The sequence below is a fragment of the Scyliorhinus torazame genome, chromosome 6 (assembly GCF_047496885.1).
Source record: "Scyliorhinus torazame isolate Kashiwa2021f chromosome 6, sScyTor2.1, whole genome shotgun sequence".
NCBI classification, from domain to species: Eukaryota; Metazoa; Chordata; class Chondrichthyes; order Carcharhiniformes; family Scyliorhinidae; genus Scyliorhinus; species Scyliorhinus torazame.
Window position 1 is genome coordinate 147,321,401 of NC_092712.1, and position 25,227 is coordinate 147,346,627.

General features: G+C 49.7%; 1 protein-coding gene across 1 annotated transcript in view; it reads right to left on the reverse strand.

Annotated features, from left to right (window-relative positions):
* Nucleotides 1-25,227, reverse strand: part of LOC140425056 (ATP-binding cassette sub-family A member 13-like) — a 505,398-nt gene that overhangs the window by 187,054 nt on the left and 293,117 nt on the right. The window contains exons 30-31 of the mRNA XM_072508872.1: nt 2,286-2,598; nt 257-371 (exon numbers count right to left, since the gene is read on the reverse strand). Of these exons, the coding sequence (XP_072364973.1) occupies nt 257-371; nt 2,286-2,598 (428 nt within the window). The remainder of the gene's footprint in view (nt 1-256; nt 372-2,285; nt 2,599-25,227) is intronic.

Genomic DNA, 25,227 nt, shown 5'->3' on the forward strand with positions numbered 1-25,227 from the left:
GGGCTGAGATTACATACAGATTGGGAAGGGGGTGCGGGTAGAATCGGGCAGTCAAAATTGTGCCCAGTAATCGTTCCTCCCAACATTAATTTTGCTTCAATAACGGCAGATATAAAAGTAACCAATTTCCACCTGTCTCCATTCATGTTCTAGGTTTATTTTAGTTCTATCAGCAGAATTTTGCAATGAAACCACAGGTGGGTTCGTTGCATTTTGGACCACATCTCGAATCAGGGGTTCCTTGTTCATCACTTACCTCTTCCAGTCGAAGTTCTTTCTCAAATACAATTTTGCGCACCATAGAAGCCACGGAAATAAGCCATGCCAGCATCATTAATAATGGAAAAAAGAAGCCAGTGTTGTTGAGAAACCTGTCAAGAAGGGTTGTGTTAGCACAATTGACTTATCCAATGAGTTATACAGAATGCCACAATTTGTCCCAAGACTGGGGAACATGAGGAAACATTTCAGAATTTACATTTTATTGCGTGAATGAAAGAAAAGTTAAATTGCACTTTTACTTCTGTACATCTTAAATGTACTGAGCTATTTTAAGTGTAATGCAATAATTGGGTGCAGTCAACGGCAAATGACAAGCAGAGATAACTTACAAATTTGAACCCTGTGGTAAATTGTGGTTACTTTTCATCTTTGTAAATACATCAATTTCCGCTTCATGCACATGGAATCATAGAATCCCTACAGTGCAGAAGGAAGCCATTTGGCCCATCGAGCCTGCACTGGCTTTCTGAAAAAGCACCCTACCTAGGCCCAATCCCCTGTCCTATCCCATAACACCACCTAACCTTTGGACACAAAGGGGCAACTCAGCAAAGGGCCAAACCACCTAACATGGGAGGAAACCAGAGGACCCGGAGGAAACCCACGCAAGCACAGGGAGAACGTGAAAACCCCATATAGTAGAAAAGTCAATCGTTCCTCATCAGGTATGTCACAGGTAATTGTAGGGTTAAACTCCCTCTATTCCAGCCAAATAAATTAGCATAGTCCTCTTGGGCAGCACGGTAGCACAGTGGTTAGCACTGTTGCTTCACAGCACCATGGTCTCAGGTTCGATTCCCGGCTTGGGTCACTGTCTGTGCGGAGTTTGCATGTTCTCCCCGTGTCTGCGTAGGTTTCCTCCGGGTGCTCCGGTTTCCTCCCACAGTCCAAAGGTGAGCAGGTTAGGTAGATTGGCCATGCTAAATTACCCTTAGTGTCCAAAAAGATTAGGTGGGGTTACTGGCTTACGGGATAGGGTGGAGGTGTGGGCTTATGTAGGGTGCTCTTTCCAAGGGCCGGTGCAAACTCGATGGGCCGAAAGACCTCCATCTGCACTGTAGATTCTATGAACTGTTATTTTGGCCATGGCAGGGAAAGGCCCATGCCAGGTGGGTAGACTGGCAACTTTGGCGAGGGGAGGCAACTTCCTTTGGGAGTCCACTGTGGCTATCAGATGACACTCTCTCTCCCCCGCCCCAACCACCAAGATCATACCCCTGCTTTAACCCTTTCCTACACCCGACCGGGCAATCAATCCCAGTGCCCACACCCCTCATCCACCTTGCTATGGCTGCTAGCCTGGCTCTGGTAATACCTTGGACCTACCTTAACACTGGCCTACATAAGCTCCTCTTTTTTGGAGACTGCCTGTAGTCCCAGCAGTAGCCATTGCTAGAACCTGGTGCTTCTGGGTGTTTGGATGCTGCTGGCCAATCTGAATGACCATGAAGGCAGGACTTCCACCCGAGATAAGGATGAAAGTCTTGTCTTGCTCCAAGTGCTAAATGGCTGCAGGGTAGCCAGCTTTATTGTGGGTGACATTTGAGCTGGAGGGGGTAGAATAATAATAATAATAACTTATTGTCACAAGTAGGCTTCAATGAAGTTACTGTGAAAAGCCCCTTTGTGAAAATACCCTAGTTGGCAGGTAACAGAGCACTCTGTAAAATTCAACCCTCTATTTCTCTCCCGACAGACATTCAAGACCAGGAGCGAAATTCTCCTACCCGCCGCGCCATATTTCTGCCCCGACCCGCCGGCGGGATTCTCCGTTACGCCGGCCGGTCAATGGGGTTTCCCATTGTGGGGCAGCCCCACGCCGTCGGGAAACCCCCGGGCCCCGGCAAAACGGAGACTCCCGCCGGCGGAGAATGACACCCCTGATGTGTATTTCCAGAATTTTCTGTTATTTTTTCAGGCAGCCCCTTTGTTTATTGCATTCATTTATTGTATGTGAAGCAGGAATGAAATATAGGTGTTAAGGCACTGTGCAGGTGACTTACTGATCACTGATGTGGCAGGGAAATGGCATTGCTTGCACCTGTACCGCAGGGTTTGGGACATCTTGACCAACTTGTAATTCAATGAACGCTCGCTCAATCATTTCTTGCAATGGAATAAAGATGCGATTGTAATGGAAACTGGCCGATGGCAAGGTTTGAGGCTCAGATTTCCACTTGGGATTTTCCAGTTGATCCGTTGGCATACTGTGGAGAATGTCTGTTCTAATAGTGTAGCTCATTTTAGATGGAAGTGGGGAAGACAATGATCGCTTCTTTTTCACAGTGTTATTAGTATCGAAGTCGAAAAATACACCTAAAAAGATAATAAACCAGCTTTATTAGTATCTTTATTGATATGATCCAAATTTTTTGTCATATTACTTTATACTTTTAAAAAATCTAGTTAGAAAATTTATGTTGATAAACATTAGTACAATTTTTTTTCTTTAATTTTAGAGTACCATATTAAAATACATTTTTCCCAATCTATCTCTCCTGCACATCTTTGGGTTGTAGGGGTGAGACCCACACAGACACAGGGGGAATGTGCAAACTCCACACCGACAGTGACCCGGAGCCGGGATCGAACCTGGGTCCTCGGCTCCGTGAGACAGCAGTGCTAACCACCGCACCATTGTGCCGCCCCACCATTAGTCTTAGTTACAAGAACTTGCAGAATTGCGACATCAGAACAGAAATTCCTTTCAGTGCTCAGGTACACGTTAGATTGTTTTAACTATTGCCCACCTGGTTTCTGCTTGAAAAGTGGGCAGCCAGCATTTGAAAACCAAGCAACACTTCAGCCACCCCTTTGATGGGGTTTCCCATTGTGGCCACCCATGCCGTGGGAAAACCCGTGTGCGTGGGTACGCTTCCGGCAAAGCGGAAGATCCCGCTGACACATAACCCTACAGATGGGCTTTGCATCCTTATTTGCATTGGCGCAATGGATAAAAACATATCTCATGAAATCATCTTTATATTGCTTTGTTCCCAAGTTAAGTTTCTTCTTTACAGACTGTTAACCAGAAGCCCTGGAGCTCTGTCCATAGCAAACATTAACACTGCTCTGTCCTAACCTGGACTCTCCTGCATAGCTCTCTCCAACAGATTCAGCTGTGAGAGCCTGGCCAGTTGGTACAATGCCTCTGGCTGCCTCTCGTAAGAAAACAATTCATCAATTCATCTTCACATGTCCTCTTGCCTTGCTTGCCAGCAACTGGAAAATGGGAGAAGCTTGCCTCTGTGATCTGGCATCAAAAGCCTGTACAAACAGGGTGCTTGATGGACAGCATGGTGGTCCAGTGGTTAGCACTGTTGCTTCACAGCGCCAGGGTCCCGGATTCGATTCCCGACTTGAGTCACTGTCTGTGGTCTGCACGGTCTTCTCGTGTCTGCGTGGGGTTCCTCTAGGTGCTCCGGTTTCCTCCCACAAGTCCGGAAAGGCATGCTTGTTAGGTGAATTGGACATTCGGAATTCTCCCTCTGCACCCGAACAGGTGCCGGAATGTGGCAACTCGGGGATTATCACAGTAACTTCATTGTAGTGTTAATGTAAGCCTACTTGTGACACTAATAAAGATTATAAGTGTACGTGCAGGGTTCGTGACTTGCTCACTGTTGCCACTTCTGGCTGGAAGACTGCACACAGCCTAATTTCCTCCTTATTTAAAAGGCTGCAGTGGTCCCCATTCTCTATTCAAATGTCTGTAGTGGCCGGTGGACGCTTCTCCCGCAATAGGGACCACCATGGGAACACCACATCCAATTGTTCCGCGACCCTCCCTACATTAGGACTCCTACATTAGACTCCTATTTATTGACTACAGCTCCGCCTTCAACACTATAATCCCAGCCAAGCTCATATCAAAGCTCCAAAACCTAGGACTTGGCTCCCCACTCTGCAACTGGATCCTCGATTTTCTGACCAACAGACCACAATCAGTAAGAATGAACAACAACACATCCTCCACAATAGTCCTCAACACCGGCCCCCCGCAAGGCTGCGTACTTAGCCCCCTACTCTACTCCCTGTACACACACGACTGCGTGGCAAAACTTGGTTCCAACTCCATCTACAAGTTTGCTGACGATACGACAATAGTGGGCCGGATCTCGAATAACGATGAGTCCGAATACAGGAGGGAGATAGAGAACCTAGTGGAGTGGTATAGCGACAACAATCTCTCCCTCAATGCCAGCAAAACTAAAGAGCTGGTAATTGACTTCAGGAAGCAAAGTACTGTACACACCCCTGTCAGCATCAACGGGGCCGAGGTGGAGATGGTTAGCAGTTTCAAATTCCTAGGGCTGCACATCTCCAAAAATCTGTCCTGGTCCACCCACGTTGACGCTACCACCAAGAAAGCACAACAGCGCCTACACTTCCTCAGGAAACTAAGGAAATTCGGCATGTCCACATTGACTCTTACCAACTTTTACAGATGCACCATAGAAAGCATCCTATCAGGCTGCATCACAGCCTGGTATGGCAACTGCTCGGCCCAGGACCGCAAGAAACTTCAGAGAGTCGTGAACACCGCCCAGTCCATCACACAAACCTGCCTCCCATCCACTGACTCCATCTACACCTCCCGCTGCCTGGGGAAAGCGGGCAGTATAATCAAAGATCCCTCCCACCCGGCTTACTCACTCTTCCAACTTCTTCCATCAGGCAGGAGATACAGAAGTCTGAGAACACGCACAAACAGACTCAAAAACAGCTTCTTCCCCACTGTCACCAGACTCCTAAATGACCCTCTTATGGACTGATTTCATTAACACTACACCCTGTATGCTTCATCCGATGCCAGTGCTTTTGTAGTTACATTGTATATGTTGGTGTTGCCCTATTATGTATTTTCTTTTATTCCCTTTTCTTCTCATGTACTTAATTATCTGTTGAGCTGCTCGCAGAAAAATACTTTTCACTGTACCTCGGTACACGTGACAATAAACAAATCCAATCCAATCCAATCCAATCCCTCCCGACACCCGTTCGCAACCCGCATTTTGGAAAACCCGACTGTAGCAACGTTTAGAGGCCACTTAGAACATGGTCCATGTACTTTTTACATTCATTTTTTTTCTGTGGCCAGGAGGAATAGTTCCTTTCTCTGACTTCTTCTGGCCAGTTGCAAAAGAGTTTCAATCAGGATCACCAGTCCCTGCCCCCTCCAGGCTTACCCTGCCATTTGGCACAGTGTCGGAATGTTCACACACCAATATTCCCACAGTGTAATTTAAAAGTCACTGGGACATTGATATTGCACCAGTGATTCCTCCAATTTTCCCACATTCTCATGTACATGGCAACAATTAGTACATTATTCTCAGTTCACTGATCCATACTACTGTATGTACTGATAAAATCTTTTAAAAAGTGAGGCCTTTGATCTCTCATTCACAATTAAAAGGCACATAAATATTATATGATGATAATCTATGAAAAATGCTTTTCAACTGATCGTGTATCAAGTTTATAGGGCTTTCAATTGTGTGGCTTTGGAGGATGACAAATTGCAGGGATGACAGCAGACTGCATCAAACCAGGTTTTAAAGGCTGATTTAATAAAAGCAATTATACTGATAATGAATGATATAGCACCTCTATTGTAGAACAAAATGTCCCAAGACACTTGGTGGAAAATTTGACACCAAGTGAAAGAAGGAGATATTATGAGGGGACATGTAGCCACCTGGGTTGGCCACTTCCCGACTTAAAATGGAGAACCGCAAAGGCTGAAGGGAAATTCAGCCAACACAGGCAAAGACTAGCAAATACAGAAATCATGTATATTGAAACCTGAAAAACAACCAGACAGCACGGAAACCAGCAGCCACCTGCATAGTAATGAGCGATTCCAAGGCACAATGGCAACAGTTAAGGTGAATAAAGCCAAGCCAGACTCCTCGGCGCCAACAGGAGCCTAGACAAAGGAAGGCCAACGGACATTTAGGGACCGCCCAATGATCAGAGAACAACTCCAGTATTGGAGAAATCGATCCAAGTGATCGGAACGCAGTCCAATCACTTGGAACCAGGTACGGGGTCCGCCCCGAAGGGCAGGAAGCCCCTGGGGACTATAAAGTAAAGCCCCCAAGTTCAAATCGTCCTTCTTTGGCAGGGTCACTCAGCAACTTGAATCAACCCATGAGAGTGACCTGTCTCAGCGGCCGCCAACCAAGTAAATCTCAAGTCAACGCTCGCTACGAGATAGGCGCCCCTAGCTACAAGTCCATACCAGCTTTTGAATCCTGCAGACTCAGGACCTGAACGAAAGGCCATTTGTTCCCCTGACCCGGTGGGCCAGTCCGAAGCTAAGTATAGGACTTTTAGTGATAGGAATAGCCTAGAAAGTAGAGTTTATGCATGAGTAGTGATTTACTGTGTATAATAAATGTGCTTTGATTTGAATCTTACTAATTGGTGTGTTGAGTTATTGATCATTACTTGAACTTGAACCTTGTGGCGATATCATAAAGATACTTGCCGACTCTAGAGCAAAGGTTAAACAAACAGAGCCAATTACGATTTAAGAGCCAACCAAAAGTTAGCAACAGACAATTTGTTTAGAATCATAGAATCATAGAATTTACAGTGCAGAAGGAGGCCATTCGGCCCATCGAGTCTTCACCGGCTCTTGGAAAGAGCACCCCACTTAATCCCACACCTCCACCCTATCCCCGTAACCCGGTAACCCCAGCTAACCTTTTTTGGACACGAAGGGTAATTTAGTATGGCATCACATCGCGGAGGTCTAATCTGCACATCTTTAGACTGTGGGAGGAAACTGGAACACCCGGAGGAAACCCACACAGACACAAGGAGAACATACACACTCCACACAGGCAGCGACCCAAGCCGGGAATCGAAGCTGGGACCCTGGAGCTGTGAAGCAACTGTGCTAACCACTGTGCTACCGTGCTGCCCTTACCTCCTTAATATCTAACTGGTGTGTGACCACCAGTTGAGGTTCATGCATGTGTGTGCACATTTTACAGGGAGCAAGCACGACAGCTTTATCCTTGAACAATTGCGAATCCCTGGAATTTTCAAGGGTCACCCGAGGAATTAAGGGTTGTGGTGAACGGGCGGTAAATGAAGCTGAGACCACAAAATTATCAGCCATGATCTTCTATAATGTCAGAGCAGGCTCGAGGGGCCAGATGGCCTACTCCTGCAGCTAGTTCTTATGTTCTTAGGTAGGCTGCAGGGATGGCTTGTTGGGGACAAAGGTTATCCACTGAGGCATGCCTAATGAAGCCAGTGCAGATGCCTGAAACCGAAGCAGGGGCCCACTACAACGAGGCTCACAGTGCCACCTGGTCTGCGATTGAGCGGTGCATCAGGATCCTCAAGATATGCTTCTGTTGCCTCAATATGTCCAGTGGAACCCTTCAGAGGGTCTCCCGCATCGCGGCGGTCTGCAGAACCCTGCATAACCTGCAGTGGGGCGATGACCTTATTGATGAAGACTTAGAGGGGCAAAACATCTTCCCAGATGAAGAAGATGTTCAGGAGGGAGTAGAGGAAGAGGTAGAGGAGGAGCCAGAGGATGGAGGCCAGGCGATGGTGAGGGTTCGCGTGAGCAGGAGGACCAAGAATGCCCTCATCGCTTCCCGATTCACACTAGAGGACCACCATGTTGTCCAGCAAGTCAACAAATATTCCACCCTACAACCCCATGACATGGGTGTTATTGCATCACCCTGTTCTGCCCACTGTCCCAGAGTTGTGCTGGTATGAGGAAGAGGGGTTCTGATGGGCCCGTTATTCCCAGGTACTCCTGGGTGGAATGCACCGGGATGTGTTCGAACGGCTCCTCCTCTCTCCAGGTGCTCTTCGGCCCCTGGTTACTCCATGGGATGGAGAAGCAGCTGGAGTGATCTCCAGCAGCCTCAATGTCATCTAGTGCTGTCATTCATGGAGGTCCACCATTTTCTGCCTTCAGCCATGGTTCTCAGGGACTAGGCCATACTTCAGAGTTCTCCAGTCATGGATCTGATGTCTTGCCCCAGGCTTTGCACCGCAGAGACTCAGGTAGATAGACCAGGTGCTTCGGTTGATGTTATTTTTTCTGGCGGAGGTCACACTCTGCTGGACTATCCCGATTTATTCTTTTCAGTATATTAATTTTTGAAAATGCTTTATTTGGATGCCAGGAAAATGCAATGATTCATCTGTGACATTGCCCATCCACTGCTAGTGTAAATACAAGTGATAGCTTGGTTGAAATTTAGCAATGTTGGGGCAGGTTGAACTAATAACAAATAGTTATTGCAAATATCGACCACAAAATGACTGATTCAAATGAAGAAAACAAAATGCTTTGCTTTTCGAGCTATCTTTCTTTGTATCCCCTCCTCCTCCATCAGTTCTAACAGTAGGAATATTAGAGATCATTGTGACTATTCAGTTTCGACATATGTCCTGTGCTCCACACAATAGATTTGACTGAACATGTAGGTAGCACAATTTAAACAATTACTTTTTGTAATTTGATGTTAGTTTTTCATGTAAAATGACAAAAAGGGCGGCACGGTGGCCTTAATTTTCATTCCATCAGCAGGATGCAAATTAGTTTCTCGCCGGCCTCCAGCAGGATTCCCGATCCCCCGTGATGGGCACAAGTGGAAGATCATGCTCTAAGTTCACGCCAGCTTGAAGCCCATTTTTGCGCCTCCCACCAGATTCTCCACCCCACCGCCAACCGTTGATCCCGCCAACGGGACATGGGAGAATTCCGCTCTGTGTCTCTCCACAGACGGCTGACACAATGGAGCCATGAGCTGGGGAAAGCAAAAGACCAAGGACGGTCCCAAGATCTGATGATGACTCCCAGCAAATCCTCCTCCAAGAGGAAGATATGAAGATATGACATTTGCGCCCTGTAAACATGGTTTGCAAGGCAATGTCTTTGCATACATTTGTATGCCTGCTGCTATCTCCCTGTAGCACAATCAATCACTCACGAGACGAGATGAGATGAGATGGGAGTCAATCCATGGCTTTATTACGCAGACTTGTTCCCCAGCAGCACAGTTACAGAATGCGGCTGCTGGGAGAACCCGGGCTCTGATACTCCGCCTTACTGGGTGGAGCCAGTAGGCGGCTGATCCAATCGGGACCCGGCATCTATCCACCAATAGCCTCTCAGCATCACAGGGTACTGTAATACCCCTAATGCATCCCACCACACTCCCCTCCGCAGCCCTTCACTCCTCAGCAGCGTGTGCACCCTAGCTCCTGCATCTCATGTCAGTCTTGCTCCTAGATAGCCGGCCTCCTCCTTCTTCTTTGCCGCCTCCTCACTGGAGGAAGTACTACCCGAGTCAGGGGATACTGAGGGTGGCTCCATGGTACTGCGGGTTTGACTGCAAGGTGCCAGGGGGTGAGTCCAGTGTGAAGAAGCACCATTCTTAAGGCTGCCTTCTGTGCTGCCAGGACATGGGCTTCTTAGAAAGAGACCTCATAGAGGGAAGGGAAGCCTGGTGCAGTGTGGTGGGGTGGGGGGAGTGGAAGAGGGGATGGAAGTGATAGGGAGTCATCACGGACTGATGGTTCCACTCGATTCTGGGGGCGGAGATGGAGCTTCTGGAGGTTGCATGTTGCTAAGGATAATTGAAAAACTTGCCAGTCATCAGTACCCTGTTGCAGCTGAGATCATTCAGCTGTAACTTAACTGACATGCCTGGAGTCTAACTAGTCATGCAATCAAGCGCCAATTATGTGTGTGAATTTCACTGATTCCTGCTCAGCATTTAACCCTTGGTGCACTGACTTCCAAAATTGATGACTCAGGGTCACGGGGTGGGTCATGGGCAGGTTTTGGGAAGGCCGCGGAGCGATCGAATGCGGCATTCCCAATTGAGGGAGAAGCACCCAAGGGCCACCACCGGCTTTTCAAAATTCCTGACTGGCCTTTAAATGCGAACACTAGAGTTTCCCCGCTAGAAAAGGCGGCAGAGAGCAGGTCATATGCCCAGCATGTACACTGACGTGCGCCCCCTTTAGGTCCGTGCTTCGGGCATGGACTCACAGAGGAGAGATTCCTCCATTTTGTAGCTGCCATCAAGCAAGCAACAGGACTGTGAAAAGCTGAAGATGGATCATTTTGTAATAAGGAAGAGAGGGTCGGAGATACAAACAGACCAGGCTATCACTACTGAATCTGCTGGAGAGAGCTTGTCAGGAGAGTCCATGGCAGGGCAAAGCATTGCTGGTGCGAGCTGCATACAGAGCTCCAGGGCGTCTGGTGAACAACCCATTACAAAGAAACTGAAATTGGGAACAAAGCAGTATAAAGATAATTACTTGAGGTATGGCTTCGTTAATCGTGCCAATGCAAATCAGGTTGCAAAGTCCAAGTGTGTTTTATCCAGGCAAGAACTGGCAAATTAAAGTTTAAAACCCTCAAAACCTCAAAGACATTTGAAGACTAAGTATGGCGAGTTGGAGGACAAACCTCTTGATTCTTTTCAAAGGATGCAGCAAAAACTTAAATCGTCAGCTGAAGTCCTAAGCAGAAATGTAAAACTGAATGATGAACCGTTTGAGATCATGAAGACAAAGCAGGCTCATCTGTCGCATTTAAGGTAAGCAAAAATGGTCTGTCACGAAGGTCAGCTGATATGGGTCATGAAGATCGACTGGCATGGGTCGCGAAGATTGGCCGGTGTGAGTCGTGAACGTTGGCCGGCGTGGGTCACGAAGGTTGGCTGGCGTGGGTCGCGAAGTTCGGCCAGTTGGTTAAAGTGGGCCCCGGGAAAAAAAGTTTGAAAACCACTGCGCTAGATTAATTGACGGTGATGAGGACAGCCAGTGAGGGCATCTCATTATCTTCACATGGCTTCTGTGAACATTGTTCTCCTGTCTGACCGATGGAAGCATACACTCTCTATGATAAGGATCCTGTTATGGGGACCCAGCAGTTACTCTAGTCCCTACATTCCAGGAGGATGCTGACGACTTGCAAAGGGGAAAGTGGATAGATCCTCACAGAGCTTCTGTGAATGTCTGACTCCTGGCTCCGGCTGATGGCAGTTCACTTGCTCTCAATGACTAGGGTCATATCATGGCAACACAGAGAGGAAAGTTTCACATCTCCTGATCTTAGGCATCCTTGGTGAGCTGTATCCTTGAGGTTCTATGTCACCGGAGATTAAAACAGGTGGGATGGGGCACCAGTTGCACTTCAAAGGTGCAGCGAGCAAACATGGACAATGACTGGAATGAGTGACACGAGCCTTGTACATTCACTATGAGAAACAGGCATGACTGATGTATTCAGTCACTGTGAGTGGATGCCAGCAACATGCTGGGAACCTTGAACCTTGTACACTCTTTGGGGAGGCGATGGCGTAGTGGTATTGTCATTACCAGCGACCCAGGGTAATGTTCTGGGGACCAGGGTTCGATCCCACTATGGCAGATGATGAAATTTGAATTCAATAAAAGAAATCTGGAGTTAAAAGTCTAATGATGGTCATGAAACCATTGTCAATTGTCGGAAAAACCCATCTGGTTTGCTGATGTCATTTAGGGAAAGAAACCTTACCTGGTTTGGCCTATATGTGACTCCAGACCCACAGCAACATGGATGACTCTTAAATGCCTTCTGAACTGGCCGAGCAAACCATTCAGTTCAAGTGCAATAAAGGCCGGGCAGTAAACGCTGGCCCAGCCATTCCCTGGACGAATACAAAAAGAGCACTTGGAGGAAGCCATGTACTGAGCACCCTTCATTTTTCTGGTGCACAAATCCAGTTTTCAGGTCGGGTCTACAGGAACACGAGCAGCACAGTAGCACAGTGGTTAGCACTGTTGCTTCACAGCTCCAGGCTCCCAGGTTTGATTCCTGGCTTGGGTCACTGTCTGTGCAGTGTCTGCACGTTCTCCCCGTGTGTTTCCTCCGGGTGCTCCGGTTTCAACCACAGTCCAAAGATGTGCGGGATAGGTGGATTGGTCATGATAAATTGCCTTTAGTGTCCAAAAAAGTTAAGTGGGTTACGGGGATAGGGTGGAGGCATGGGCTTGAGTAGGTTGCTCTTTCCAAGGGCCGATGCAGACTCGATGGGCCAAAAGGCCTCCTTCTGCACTGTAAATTCTATGATTCCATGATCCTATGAATAGTTCATCAGAACAAAGAGTCACAGAAAAGGTTCAATTAGTGGGAGTGTATTTACAGAGGTGAATGTTATTGTTATAACCTGCCTGTTTGCCACTGGCTGGGGACTAATGGCAATCCCACAATCCATAGGGAGGTGAGTTTCCCCAATGAGGGGGGCGGAGAAATCATTATTAGATTCCCTGCATAAATATAGTTGACCAGTATGGAACCAGCTAGAGAGGAGTGAGCAGCAAAGCAGCAGCTGCTGCTGCTGCTGCTGCTGCTGCTGCTGCTGCTGCTGCTGCTGCTGCTGCTGCTGCTGCTGCTGCTGCTGCTGCTGCTGCTGCTGCTGCTGCTGCTGCTGCTGCTGCTGCTGCTGCTGCAGCATTATTGCTTTCTATTCTACAACTCATGCTGGATTCTTCGTGGCCCTCACAAAACTGGCGACATGGCTTAAAGTGGATAGCTGTCTATGCTGCTGAAGCCACCTCCCTGGATTTTTGTTGGATACAGGTTGGAAGTTGTTTTCTATTATACCATGCCTCTGTATGCACGTTTGGATGCCTTTGATGCTGTGCTGGAAAGTTGGAACCAGTACGCACAATGGATGCGTTACTATTTCCGGCAAACGACAAGACTGAAAACGAGCGCCAAGTGGTCATTTTGCTCACCGCCTGCATACGTTTGGGATGATTAGGAGCCTTACGTACCCAGCTGAGCCAGACACCAAGACTTTTGATGAACTTGTGACCTTAGTGGGGTAACATTTTGACCCAACCCCGTCCACGATAGACCAGCGTTACCGGTTTAATACCGCTGACAGGACCCCAGGAGACCTTGCAGAGTTTCTATCCAGGCTACGCAGGATTGCGGAGTACTGTGACTATGGTGAGACCTTGTCAGAAATGTTACGTGACCGTTTGATTTGCGGTATTAACAATGCGGCCACCCAGAGAAAGTTGTAGCTGAGCCAACGTTGATTTTTCAACAGGCCATTCAAATACACTGGGGCTGGTTTAGCACACTGGGCTAAATAGCTGGCTTTTAAAGCAGACCAAGGCAGGCCAGCAGCACGGTTCAATTCCCGTACCAGCCTCCCCGAACAGGTGCCGGATTGTGGCGACTAGGGATTTTTCACTTAACTACATTTGAAGCCTACTTGTGACAATAAGCGATTTTCATTTCATTTCATTCCTTTCATTTCAAATAGTATTGTCCAGAGAGAGCGCAGAATGGGGAGTGCAGGAGCTACAGGGAATAGAGGTGCACTCCTTGGGGCGCAACCCCTTCCGTCCAAAAGCGTCTTCCTGCAGCCCTGCGGTACCTTGGGCGAGGCGGTGTCTGTATCGACGCTAGTGGCCGCCGGATGTTCTTCCCCAAAGGGAGCCTTCTCCAGAACCGATGGATGAGGAGCCATGTCAGTGTGGGACTTGTGGGCGCTGACCCCGTCGCGGACGCCGGTCCTGGGGGCGGCAGAGGCGCCGCCGTTCCGACAGAAACTGAGGCCAGCCCAGGGGCCGTACTTTCCATTTGGATGAACCTGCGGCGACTACTCCCGAAGATGTGGAGATGGAGGACGACTGCCTGCAGCTGCATTGTGTGGCAGCTCCCCGTGTGGCCCCCATTAAGGTGACAGTACGGGTCAATGGTCACCCACTTGATGGAGTTGGACACTGGCGCAGCGGTCTCTGTGATCGCCCAGAGGACATTCGAACGCATCAAGCAAGGTGTACAGACCCTTACATTAACCGACGCACAGGCCAGGTTGGCCACCTATATGCGGGAATCATTGGACATTGCAGGAACTACGATGACCCCTGTTGTTTATGGACGCCATGAGGGGCATTATCCACTTTCGTGGTCCACGGCCATGGGCCCAGCCTGTTAGGTCGGGACTGGTTGCGCCAATTGCGGCTGCAGTGGCAACACATCCACCAAACCGGTTCTGGAGGGTTGACGGAAGTACTAGGACGATACCCAGATGCATTCCAGCCTGAGTTAGGGGAAATAAAAGGGGCTGCAGCCCATATCCAAGTTGAACCAGGAGCCACGCTGCGCTATTTCCGGGCGCGCCAGGTGCCTTACGCCTTGCTCGAAGGTAGAAGGGGAGCTCACTCGTTTGGAGTCCTTGGGTGTTATCAGGCCCGTCCGTTTCGCTGACTGGGCAGCACCAATTGTACCTGTAATGAAGCCAGATGCCACAGTTCGCTTGTGCGCCGACTATAAACTTACAGTGAATACGGCTTCCCAGTTTGACTGATATCCAATGCCTCGCATAGAAGATCTCTACGCGAAGCTTGCAGGCGGACTCTCATTCACGATATTAGTCACGCCTACATACAGTTCGAGCTGGACCCTACCTCCCAGCCATATGTAACTATTAATACACACCCGGGCCTGTATGAATATACATGGTTGCCCTTTGGGGTATCCTCTGCCGGCGCTATCTTTCAATGCGTCATGGAGGGCATCTTGAGTGGTTTATCGCATGGCGCTGTCTACTTGGACGACGTTTTGATTACAGGGACGTCAGAGCAGGAACATTTGGAAAATTTGGAGGCTGTCCAGAGACGCTTTTCAGAGGCTGGAGTCCATTTACGACGTACAAAGTGCGTCTTTCAGGCGAACAAAGTAGTCTACCTGGGTTATCGGGTGGAACTCGAAGGTTTGCCCCCCGTCTCAACAACAGGTCCCCACCCCGACTGACACGTCGCATCTTCATTCTTTTCTCGGCCTCTAAGTTCCTCCCCAATCTGGCAACTACGCTGGCCCCGTTGCGAAGATGAATCACACCTGGGTTTGGGGTCAGCCGCAAGGAACCACTTTCAGGCGGGAAAAACAACAATTGTCGTCGTTTGGGTTACTTACCCACTATGATCCTGGAAAGCCTTTGCTCATCACGTGGGATGCATCCCCGTATGGTATTGGGGCTGTGCTGTCCCACAAGATGGAGAACGGGGCCGAGCGGCCGATAGCTTTCGCCTCCCGCACATTGACTGCAGCAGAAATGAAGTACGCTCAGATTGAGAAGGAGGGCCTGGCAGTGGTCTTTGCGGTGAAACGCGACCACCAGTATGTGTATGGCCGCCACTTCACTATTGTGACTGAACATAAGCCTCTGCTGGGATCTTCAGAGAGGATAAGCCAATACCGCCAATTGCTTCTGCACAGATCCAGCGCTGGGCCTTGTTGCTTGCTGCATACGAGTATTCTCTGGAGCATAAACCAGGGACCCAGATAGCAAATGCCGACGCACTGAACCGATTGCCTTTGTTGACTGGCCTCATGTCGACCCCCATGACCGCTGAGGTGGTTGCAACCCTAAATTTTATGGACTTCTTGCCTGTCACGGCATCACAGATCCATGAGTGGACCCAGACGGAGCCAGTCCCGTGACAGGTTCGGCACATAGTCCTGTATGGTGGGCACCATAGACAGCTCCCAGGCGAGTTGCGGGCATTTTCCTCCAAGCTGTCAGGATTTAGCGTGGAAGACGGTATCCTCTTGTGATTTTCCTGGAAAAAGGACAGGAGCTGATACTAAAGGACTTGCACAATGGGCATCCGGGTGTAACCACAATGAAAATGTTGGCCCGAAGTTATGCCTGGTGGCCAGGCCTTGACACCGACATTGAGAAGGTGGCCCAAAACTGCTCCATTTGCCAGGAGCGTCAGAAGCTTCCGCCGGCCGCAGCCCTACATCACTGGGAAAGACCAGGGCGGCCTTGGGCGCGCTTACATATGGACTTCACCGGCCCTTTTCAAGGATCCATGTTCCTTCTATTAATCAATGCCCAGTCTAAATTGTTAGAGATGCAGAAGATGGTAGGCACAATGTCCTGCGCAACAATCGAAGGTGCGTTTGTCTTTCAGTGCGCATGGCCTCCCCGAGGTGCTGGTCACGGACAACGACACTCCATTCACAAGTGAGGAGTTTGCGAGGTTCATGAAGATGGAACGGCATGCGCCATATCCGCACCGCGGAGCGCGCAGTGCAGACATTCAAACGGGGCCTAAAGAAGCAGTCTTCTGGATCTATGGACACGAGACTGGCTCATTTTTTGTTTTCATGCAGGGCTACACCATATGCAGTGAATGGGGTAGCTCCTAATGGGCCGGAGACTTCGCACCCGCCTTAGCATGGTTTTCCCGGACATTAGCGCAAAAGTACGCCGCACTCCAGAACGGCAGGGACATGACCTTTCTTGGCATTGGCTGATTCGGCAGTTTGCGCCCGGTGACCCAGTGTTTGTTCGAAATTTTACTGGTGGTGCCCAGTGGGTCCCTGGCTTTATCTTTCGCTGAACGGGCCCTATCTCTTACCAGGTGCAATCCCAGGGTCATCTCCAGTGCAAGCATGTAGACCACGTTCGGTCCAGAAGACCATTTCTTCCAAAGATTCCCCACCCCCGGACCTCACTTCTACAACCACAGAGACCAGACACAGTGGAGAGTATTCCTCACAATCTTCCTCTGGTGCCGCACTCAAAGCCTGCGCAGGTCGTTGCATGACGGAGGCAGTGGATTCCGACTCCAAGATGGAGACACAGGACGCATCAGAGGGGGAGTCCTCGGGGCCCACAGGCCGTGGATGTACAACCATTCATCATGGAAGCACCGTTCTGTCTGGTTACACGCCACCCGATCCAGCGCCTCGTGCAAATAGTGTCCGGCTTATTTCTGCTGGATTCTTCGTGACCCTCATAAAAGTTCTGTACAAATGCTTAACACACATGCTCACACTTTGCCACTAGAGCTTCTTAATCTTGCTAACCCTGCCTCTCCATCTTGGTGCACCCCCAACATCCACAGCGGAAGCCGAGGCAAGTCTGCTATCTGCCTGCTGTCAGGCATCCTCTGGAGGGCCGAGACTTGAAGAGCCCTGCCTGCTTTCAGGGTCCTGCTGTGGAACTGGAGCTGAAGCGGTCACAGGAAGAGGGGATTTGGGTGGGCAGGACACTCCCAAAGTCACCTGGGTGGATGGCCCTGGGGTGTGCACCAGCTGATCCTCCTCTCTCTGGGTGTACAATGGCCCCTGGCTTCCTCCTTTTGGGATAGATAGGCAGCTAGTGAGCTTGAGAAGCCTCACTGTCCACTAGCATTGACACTGATGGACCCGAGTAAGTGCCTGCACCATGGCGTGACCTTCAAAGTGTTGCTGCTCTGCGCTGGGGTGGTCTCTAGTCTCTAACTGTGGTAGCCAATGATTGCAGTGCTGAGATGATGACAGGTGTGTGAATCAGAGGCATTTCCCCCCCCCCCCAGTGATACTGTGTGGATCACATACATGAACATATTTTTGATTAAGTCCTGCACTATATGGTGGGAAAACCTGCAAATTCCATCAATAGGCTCAACGGCGTGTTTCCTGCCCACCATTGGCCCTTGCCGATAGGTATTTACGATGATACACGATCAATGACCACTAAAGCGAGGTTGTAGTCCAACTGAAGGCTTTAATAAGCTAGATGTTTCCCCCAGCAGCTCAGGTGTAGAATGAAGGCTGCTGGGGCGGCATGGGCTCTTATACCACGCCTAGCAGGGCGGAGCTACCATACATTTTGACCAATAGAAAGCATACAGTTTCTACCAATGGTGTTCCAGCATTACCAGGTACCGTAATCCCTCGACCACATTCACCCCCTGTTTAAAAAAAGAGTCCGGCGGGGGTGGTGGCCTGATACTACAAATATGGCAACGTGGTAGAATTAGTTATTGAGGTACCGTAATACCTCCGTACAGCGTTTTGTAACTATTTACAATTCTAATATCTATTTCCAATTTATAATTAAGCAATCAGTCGATCGGGGGCCCTGGCCGTCCTGTGATCGTCGGAGTTTCGGTGGTGACTCCGGTGGAGGCTCGGGCGTCTGTGACTCCGGGAGCGTGGCTTCGATCTCCATGTCAGCTTCGGCACCCCTAGACGGCGCTGGTGGGGAAAGCGGTTGACCTGGGAAGGGAGCGCCTGCGGGGTGCGTCGGTGGGTGTGGCGGCCTAGACTGGGCCGGCGGATGGACCGATCCTCCTGTAAGGTGCCCTGGTGGAGGGGAGGGTAGGACTGGGGGCTGGGGTGTGCGTGGGGCTCTGGCGGGTGGCAGGTCTCGTAGGGAGACTGTATCTTGTCGGCCGTCGGGATACGCCACATAGGCGTACTGGGGGTTAGCGTGGAGAAGATGGACCCTCTCGACCAACAGGTCCGACTTGTGCGCCTGCATGTGTTTTTGGAACAGGATGGGTCCTGGAGCTACCAGCCAGGTCGGGAGCGAGGTCCCAGAGGAGGATTCCTGGGGAAGCCAAGGAGACATTCGTGAGGACTTCCTGCCAGCGGGAGACTGGGAGAATCCTGGACCGTAGAGCCAGTAGGACGGTCTTCCAGACCGTTCCGTTCTCCCTCTCTACCTGTCCGTTACCCCGGGGTTTGTAACTGGTCGTCCTGCTCGAGGCGATGCCCTTGCTGAGCAGGAATTGACGCTCATAAAGGAGGACCCCCTATCACTATGTATATAAGTGGGGAACCCGAACAGTGCAAAGATGCTATGGAGGGCCTTGATGACAGTGGTTGCGGTCATGTCGGGGCAGGAGATGGCGAATGGGAACCGGGAGTACTCGTCAATCACATTCAGGAAGTAAGTGTTGCGGTCAGTGGAGGGGAGGGGGCCTTTGAAGTCCATGCTGAGGCGTTCAAAGGGACGGGAAGCCTTTCAGGTGCCATCTCTCTGGCCGGTAGAAGTGCAGTTTGCACTCCGCGCAGATTTGGCAGTCCCTGGTGGCTGTCCTGACCTCCTCGATGGAGTAGGGCAGGTTGCGGGTCTTGATAAAGTGGAAAAAGCGAGTGACCCCTGGGTGACAGAGGTCCTCGTGGAGGGCTCTGAGGCGGTCCACTTGTGCGGTGGCACATGTGCCGCAGGATAGGGCGTCAGGAGGCTCGTTTAACTGCCCGGGACGATACAAGATCTCGTAGTTGTAAGTGGAGAGTTCAATAATCCACTGCAAGATCTTATAGTTTTTTATCTTGCCCCGCTGTGCATTATCGAACATGAAAGCAACCAACCATTGGTCAGTGAGGAGAGTGAATCTCCTGCCGGCCAGGTAATGCCTCCAATGTCGCACAGCTTCTACTATGGCCTGGGCCTCCTTTTCGACTGAGGAGTGGCGGATTTTGGAAGCGTGGAGGGTACGTGAGAAGAAGGCCACGGGACTGCCCGCTTGGTTGAGGGTGGCCGCCAGAGCTACGTCAGGCACGTCGCTCTCGACCTGGAAGGGGAGGGACTCGTCGATGGCGTGCATCGTGGCCTTGCAATGTCTGCTTTGATGCTGCTGAAGGCCTGTCGGGCCGCTATCGACAGGGGAAAAGCTGTGGATTGGATCAGGGGACGGGCCTTGTCCGCATAGTTGGGGACTCACTGAGCGTAGTAACTGAAAAACCCTAGGCAGCGCTTCAGGGCCTTGGGGCAGTGAGGGAGGGGAACTCCATAAGGGGGCGCATGCGTTCAGGGTTGGGGCCTATAACTCCATTTCGCACTACGTAGCCGAGGATAGCAAGGCGGCCGGTGCTAAACACGCATTTATCCTTGTTATATGTAAGGTTAAGGACCTTTGCGGTCTGGAGGAATTTTCGGAGGTTGGTGTCATGGTCCTGCTGGTCGTGGCCGCAGATGGTGACATTATCGAGATACGGGAATGTTGCCCGTAAATCGTACCGGTCAACCATTCGGTCCATCTCGCGCTGGAAGACCGAGACCCCGTTGGTGACACCGAAGGGAACCCTTAAGAAGTGATAGAACCGCCCATCTGCCTTGAAGGCAGTGTATTTGCGGTCACTAGTGCGGATGGGGAGCTGGTGGTAGGTGGACTTAAGGTCCAACGTGGAGAAGACAGTGTAATGTGCGATCCTGTTTACCAGGTCGGATATGCGGGGGAGAGGGTACGCTTCCAGCTGCGTAAACCTGATATGCGGGGGAGAGGGTACGCTTCCAGCTGCGTAAACCTGTTGATGGTCTGACTGTAGTCGATGACCATCCTAAGCTTCTCCCCGGTCTTTACCACCACTACTTGAGCTCTCCAGGGACTGTTGCTAGCTTCAATGACTCCTTCCCTCAGTAGCCTTTGGACCTCTGACCTAATAAAGATCCGATCCTGGACACTATACCGTCTGCTCCTGGTGGCGACGGGTTTGCAAACCGGGGTGAGGTTCCCAAACAGGGAAGGCGGGTCGACCTTAAGGGTCGCGAGGCCGCAGACAGTGAGGGGGGGTATAGGGCCGCCGAATTTGAAGGTTAGCCTTTGGAGGTTACACAAAGTCTAAACCTAGGAGTGTGGCCGCACAGAGGTGGGGAAGAACGTAGAGCCGGTAATTTTTGAACTCCCTTCCCTTGACTGTGAGGTTTGCTACACAACCCCTTTATCTCTACGGAGTGGGAACCGGGGTGGTTCTGATTAACGGGGTGGAAGAGGAGAGAACAGCGCCTTACCGTGTCGGGGTGTATGAAGCTCTCCGTGCTCCCAGAGTCGATTAGGCAGGACGTCCCGTGCCCGTTGATAAATACTGTCGTTGGAGCAGTTGAGAGTGTTCGATGCCGGGACTGATCCAGCGTCACCGAGGCTAATCGCAGCAGTTGAGTGTTCTCTTCGGGCAGTGTGTGGTCAGCCCAGCTGGGGTCCTGGGGGTTCATCCAAGATGGCGCCTCCCATTGGTCGCACATGGCTGGGGGTGCACAAAATGGCGGCGCCAATCCCTCTAACATGACATCCGCGGGACAAGATGGCAGCGCCCGGGGGCCGTACGTGGCCCTGGAGTAGGAAGATGGCGGCACCCGCTGGCCGCACGGGGACTGTGGAGAGGTTTGTGGTAGCGGTCCGCATTCGCCACCAGAGACCGCGGCAACCGCATGGGCCTGGCATACCACCACGAAATGGCCCTTTTTACCGCATCCCTTGCAGGTAGATGCATGGGCCGGGCAGCGCTGCCTGGGTGCTTGGCCTGCCCGCAAAAGTAGCAGCGGGCCCCCCCGGGGTTGCCAGGCCGCCTTGCAGCACAAGCTTTTGGGGGATGGGGGTTGTCTCGGGGTCGGCTGCGGAGGGGTTCCACGCTGCCCAGGGGGCTGCCGCGCGGTCTGGAACGTAAGCGTGGGCGTTTCTGGAGGCCACATCCAGGGGGCCTGCAAGGGCCCGTGCCTCCTTGAGACCTAGAGTGTCTTTTGCGAGCAAGCGCTGGCGGATCTGGGAGGATAGCATACCGGCCACGAAAGCGTCCCGGACCAAGAGTTCAGTGTGTTTGCTCGCCGAAACTTGCGGGCAGCTGCAGTTTCTCCCCAACACCAGGAGTGCACGGTAGAATTCTTCCAGCGATTTCCCCAGGGATTTGTCGCCTCGTTGCTAGCGGATGTCGGGCGTAGACCTGGTTTACCTGGCGAATATAATGTGCTTTTAGCAGCTCTATTGCTGCATCGAAGTCTTCCGCTTCCTCTCTGAGGGTGTAAATCTCCGGGTTCACCCTTGAGTGCAGGACTTGCATTTTCTGTTCTCCCGTGGGTGTGTTTTCGGCCGTCCCGAGATATCTTTTAAAGCACGCCAACCAGTGCTTGAAGATTGCCGCTGAGTTCGCCGCGTGGGGGCTGAGTTGCAGACATCCGGCTTGATTCGGAGCTCCATCCTTTTTAAAACTAGCTTATTAAATTGATGCAAGATCAATTACCACTAAAGCGAGGTTGTAGTCCAACTGAAGGCATTAATAAACTAGATGTTTCCCCCAGCAGCTCAGAATGAAGGCTGCTGGGGCAGCACGGGCTCTTATACCCCGCCTAGCAGGGTGGAGCTACCATACATCTTGACCAAGAGGAAGCATATAGTTTCTACCAATGGTGTTCCAGCATTACCAGGTACCGTAATACCTCTACTACCACATACGGCATGTAGAGTAGAAGTAGTGCACAAGCGAGCCTTCATTTGGCCCCAATCAGAGTCAGCAATACACAATAACATTTTTTGAATGTTAGCAGCCGAGTAATAAAACAATACATTTAGGCAAGCCAAGCCTCCTTTCTGCAGATCCTTTTGGAGCAGAAAGCTGCGGATTCTGGCATTCTTACCCTCCGCAATAAAAGCAGAAATCAATTTGATAACCTTTAGTAAAAAAGGATTTGGGCAGAAAAATGGGGAGGCATTGAAAGAAAAACAAAAACCTCGGAAGTGCATTCATTTTAATTGTTTGAAACCTACCCGACAGAGACAAGGGAAGGTTGTTCCACCTCTAGATCCGTTTAACACTTGATCAAGCTTGAGTCGTTTAACTTATGAAGTGAGGCGCAAATATGGGCCACCAAGACCCCCAAATAATGGGAACTTGTATCAGAGAGGCAGAAAGGTAACACGCCTAATTGGGCTCACCTACCATGGGTGTTAACCAGAAAACATTCACTCTTCCCTAGATTCAATTTATACCACGAAAAGGAGCCAATGGTATTAAGCATCTTCATTACGCTATCTATGGAGGGTGTTGGGTCCGTAATATACAAAAGTAAATCATCCACATAAAGCGCTACCCAATGCTCCACCCCATCACGACAAATACCCCTCCATTGACTCGAGGCCCTCAACGCGATAGAGAGCGGGTCTATTGCCAAGGCAAACACAAGTGGGGTCAGAGGGAAACCCTGTCTAATGCCCCTATTTAAGGGGAATAATCTGAGTGTAGAGTGTTTGTGCAAACGCTGGTCATAGGGGCATTACATAACAAGCGAATCCAAGGTGCAAGTTTATGGCCGAATCCAAATCTCCCGAGAGTCTCAAATAAATATTCCCTTTCCACCCTATAGTAAGAACACTATTCACGATGCCCTATACTGCTCTTGCATTGCTTTGTTTGGCCCTTGTTCCGCACTGTAACCAATCACTATTTGTTGATGTACCATTTGCCAATGTTCTCTGTCGAGTATTCTTTTGCCTACTATGTACGTACTGTACATTCCCTTGGCCGCAGAAAAATACTTTTCACTGTGCTTTGGTACATGTGATAATAAATATCAATCAAACTCTTTTTCAGCGTCCAAAGGTACTATCACCTCAGGCTCGGGTGAAGGGGAGGGGGAAAGGCGACATATATTGACTGATAGTTAGAAGCAGAGAGTTTTAAACTCCCACTGCTCGTTTCCCATTGGGCGAGCTCTTGCCCACTCAATAGGGACATTTCCTTCACGAAGCCCACAGGGAGGTGAATTGTTATTCCCCATGTCCTTTGTGTCCTTTATAACATCCAGGATGATGAGAAGTGACTGCTTTATGCTCCTCCATAATTCCCTCCTCACCTTCATCCTGATATGTGGCATCAATTAGAAATTGCAGACATTGCATTCCTGGAACTCCTGTTTTACTTCTCACCACCCTCACCTCACTGTGTACACTTTGAGATACCAAAGATCTGCTGCCTGGCCAACCTCAGCAGAGCTTGTAGGAGGTGCAGCAGAAACATGACAATGATAATGAAGTTTGTCACTTGATCTTACAAACTCCGTTACCAACTGGCACACCGCAAACATTAGAGGCTATTATTACAATGAAGAGTCAGGCATAACTGGGCTGCAGCCAGGCGAGTGGAAAGTGTAACTCATGTTACAGCCGGCATGGACAAGTTGGGCCGAAGGGCCTGTTTCCATGCTGTCAACATCTATGCCTCTATGTACCAGCTCCCTGGAGGACAAGTTACATATAGATGAATTATTCTACATGGACCTCAAATGAGGATTTTGATGGGGTGGCATATAGAAGATATTATTTTTAATAATGATATTCAAAAAAAGAATAATTTCATGAAGACCCATCCAGATATAGCATCAGCACCGCTGTACAGCTAGATACATTTATGTAATACAAAATGAACAAAACTCAACAACTCTGGTCTATCAAGCTTTTGTCACACTTAATTCTGCGTGAACTGCAGGAAGAATAGCTAACCGTGTACAAGCCAATAAGCTGTTCAGTCTGAAAAATACTTTTCACTGTACCTCAGTACACGTGACAATAAACAAATCCAATCCATTAAACTGCACCGCTCTAGAGGTAGTTTTAATGCCAGTGTTATGCCAAGGTAAACTAATGAAAATAGTACCTAGATCTTGTTCCCAAACTCCCATCCCATCTGAGTTCTGAGTAGCAATTTTTAACTGCACATCATCTGCTGCCACCCATCACCTCACCCCCTCATCCCACAGGGGTTATTACATCAAATCTGAAGCTTTATTTTTTAATCACGATATGTGACTTCCCTGCTGTGAGGGAGAGCATTAAAAAAGCTGCACTGATTTTTCTTTCTCAATATCTGCAGTGAAACCACTCCATTCCTTAACAAGTGCCGAAAGAAGTTTACATCATGCTGTTTTTACAAGATCAGCTCCACATTCTGATGAATAAAGTAAGGATATAAATACAGCTAGGATTTAATCTTAATTATTAAATTTTCTTTAAAAGAATATATTATACTTACCCAGTAAAGTACAAACCATAAAACCCAGTACACAAGTTATACTTTAATGTACATTTGGATAAGACCTAGATGCACTGGCAAAATATAAAGGCTTGAATTTTTCAGGTGATAGGGGCTCGACATCCACCATCCGGAGAGTCATTGGGGAATGCATTGTCGCCAACTCTGACAGGCCCGCTGCCATTTTACACTCAATGACTGTTGATTGGCAGCAGACAGACTTTTTGATGGAAGTCCCGCCTTGGAAAGGTTGGCTGACAGCTTTCTGACCCATCCAAACACAGCACCGCAGTGGCAAGGGGACCCACGTGACTGGGAGTAAGTGTCAGGAGCTGGTGTGAGGTAAGTGACAG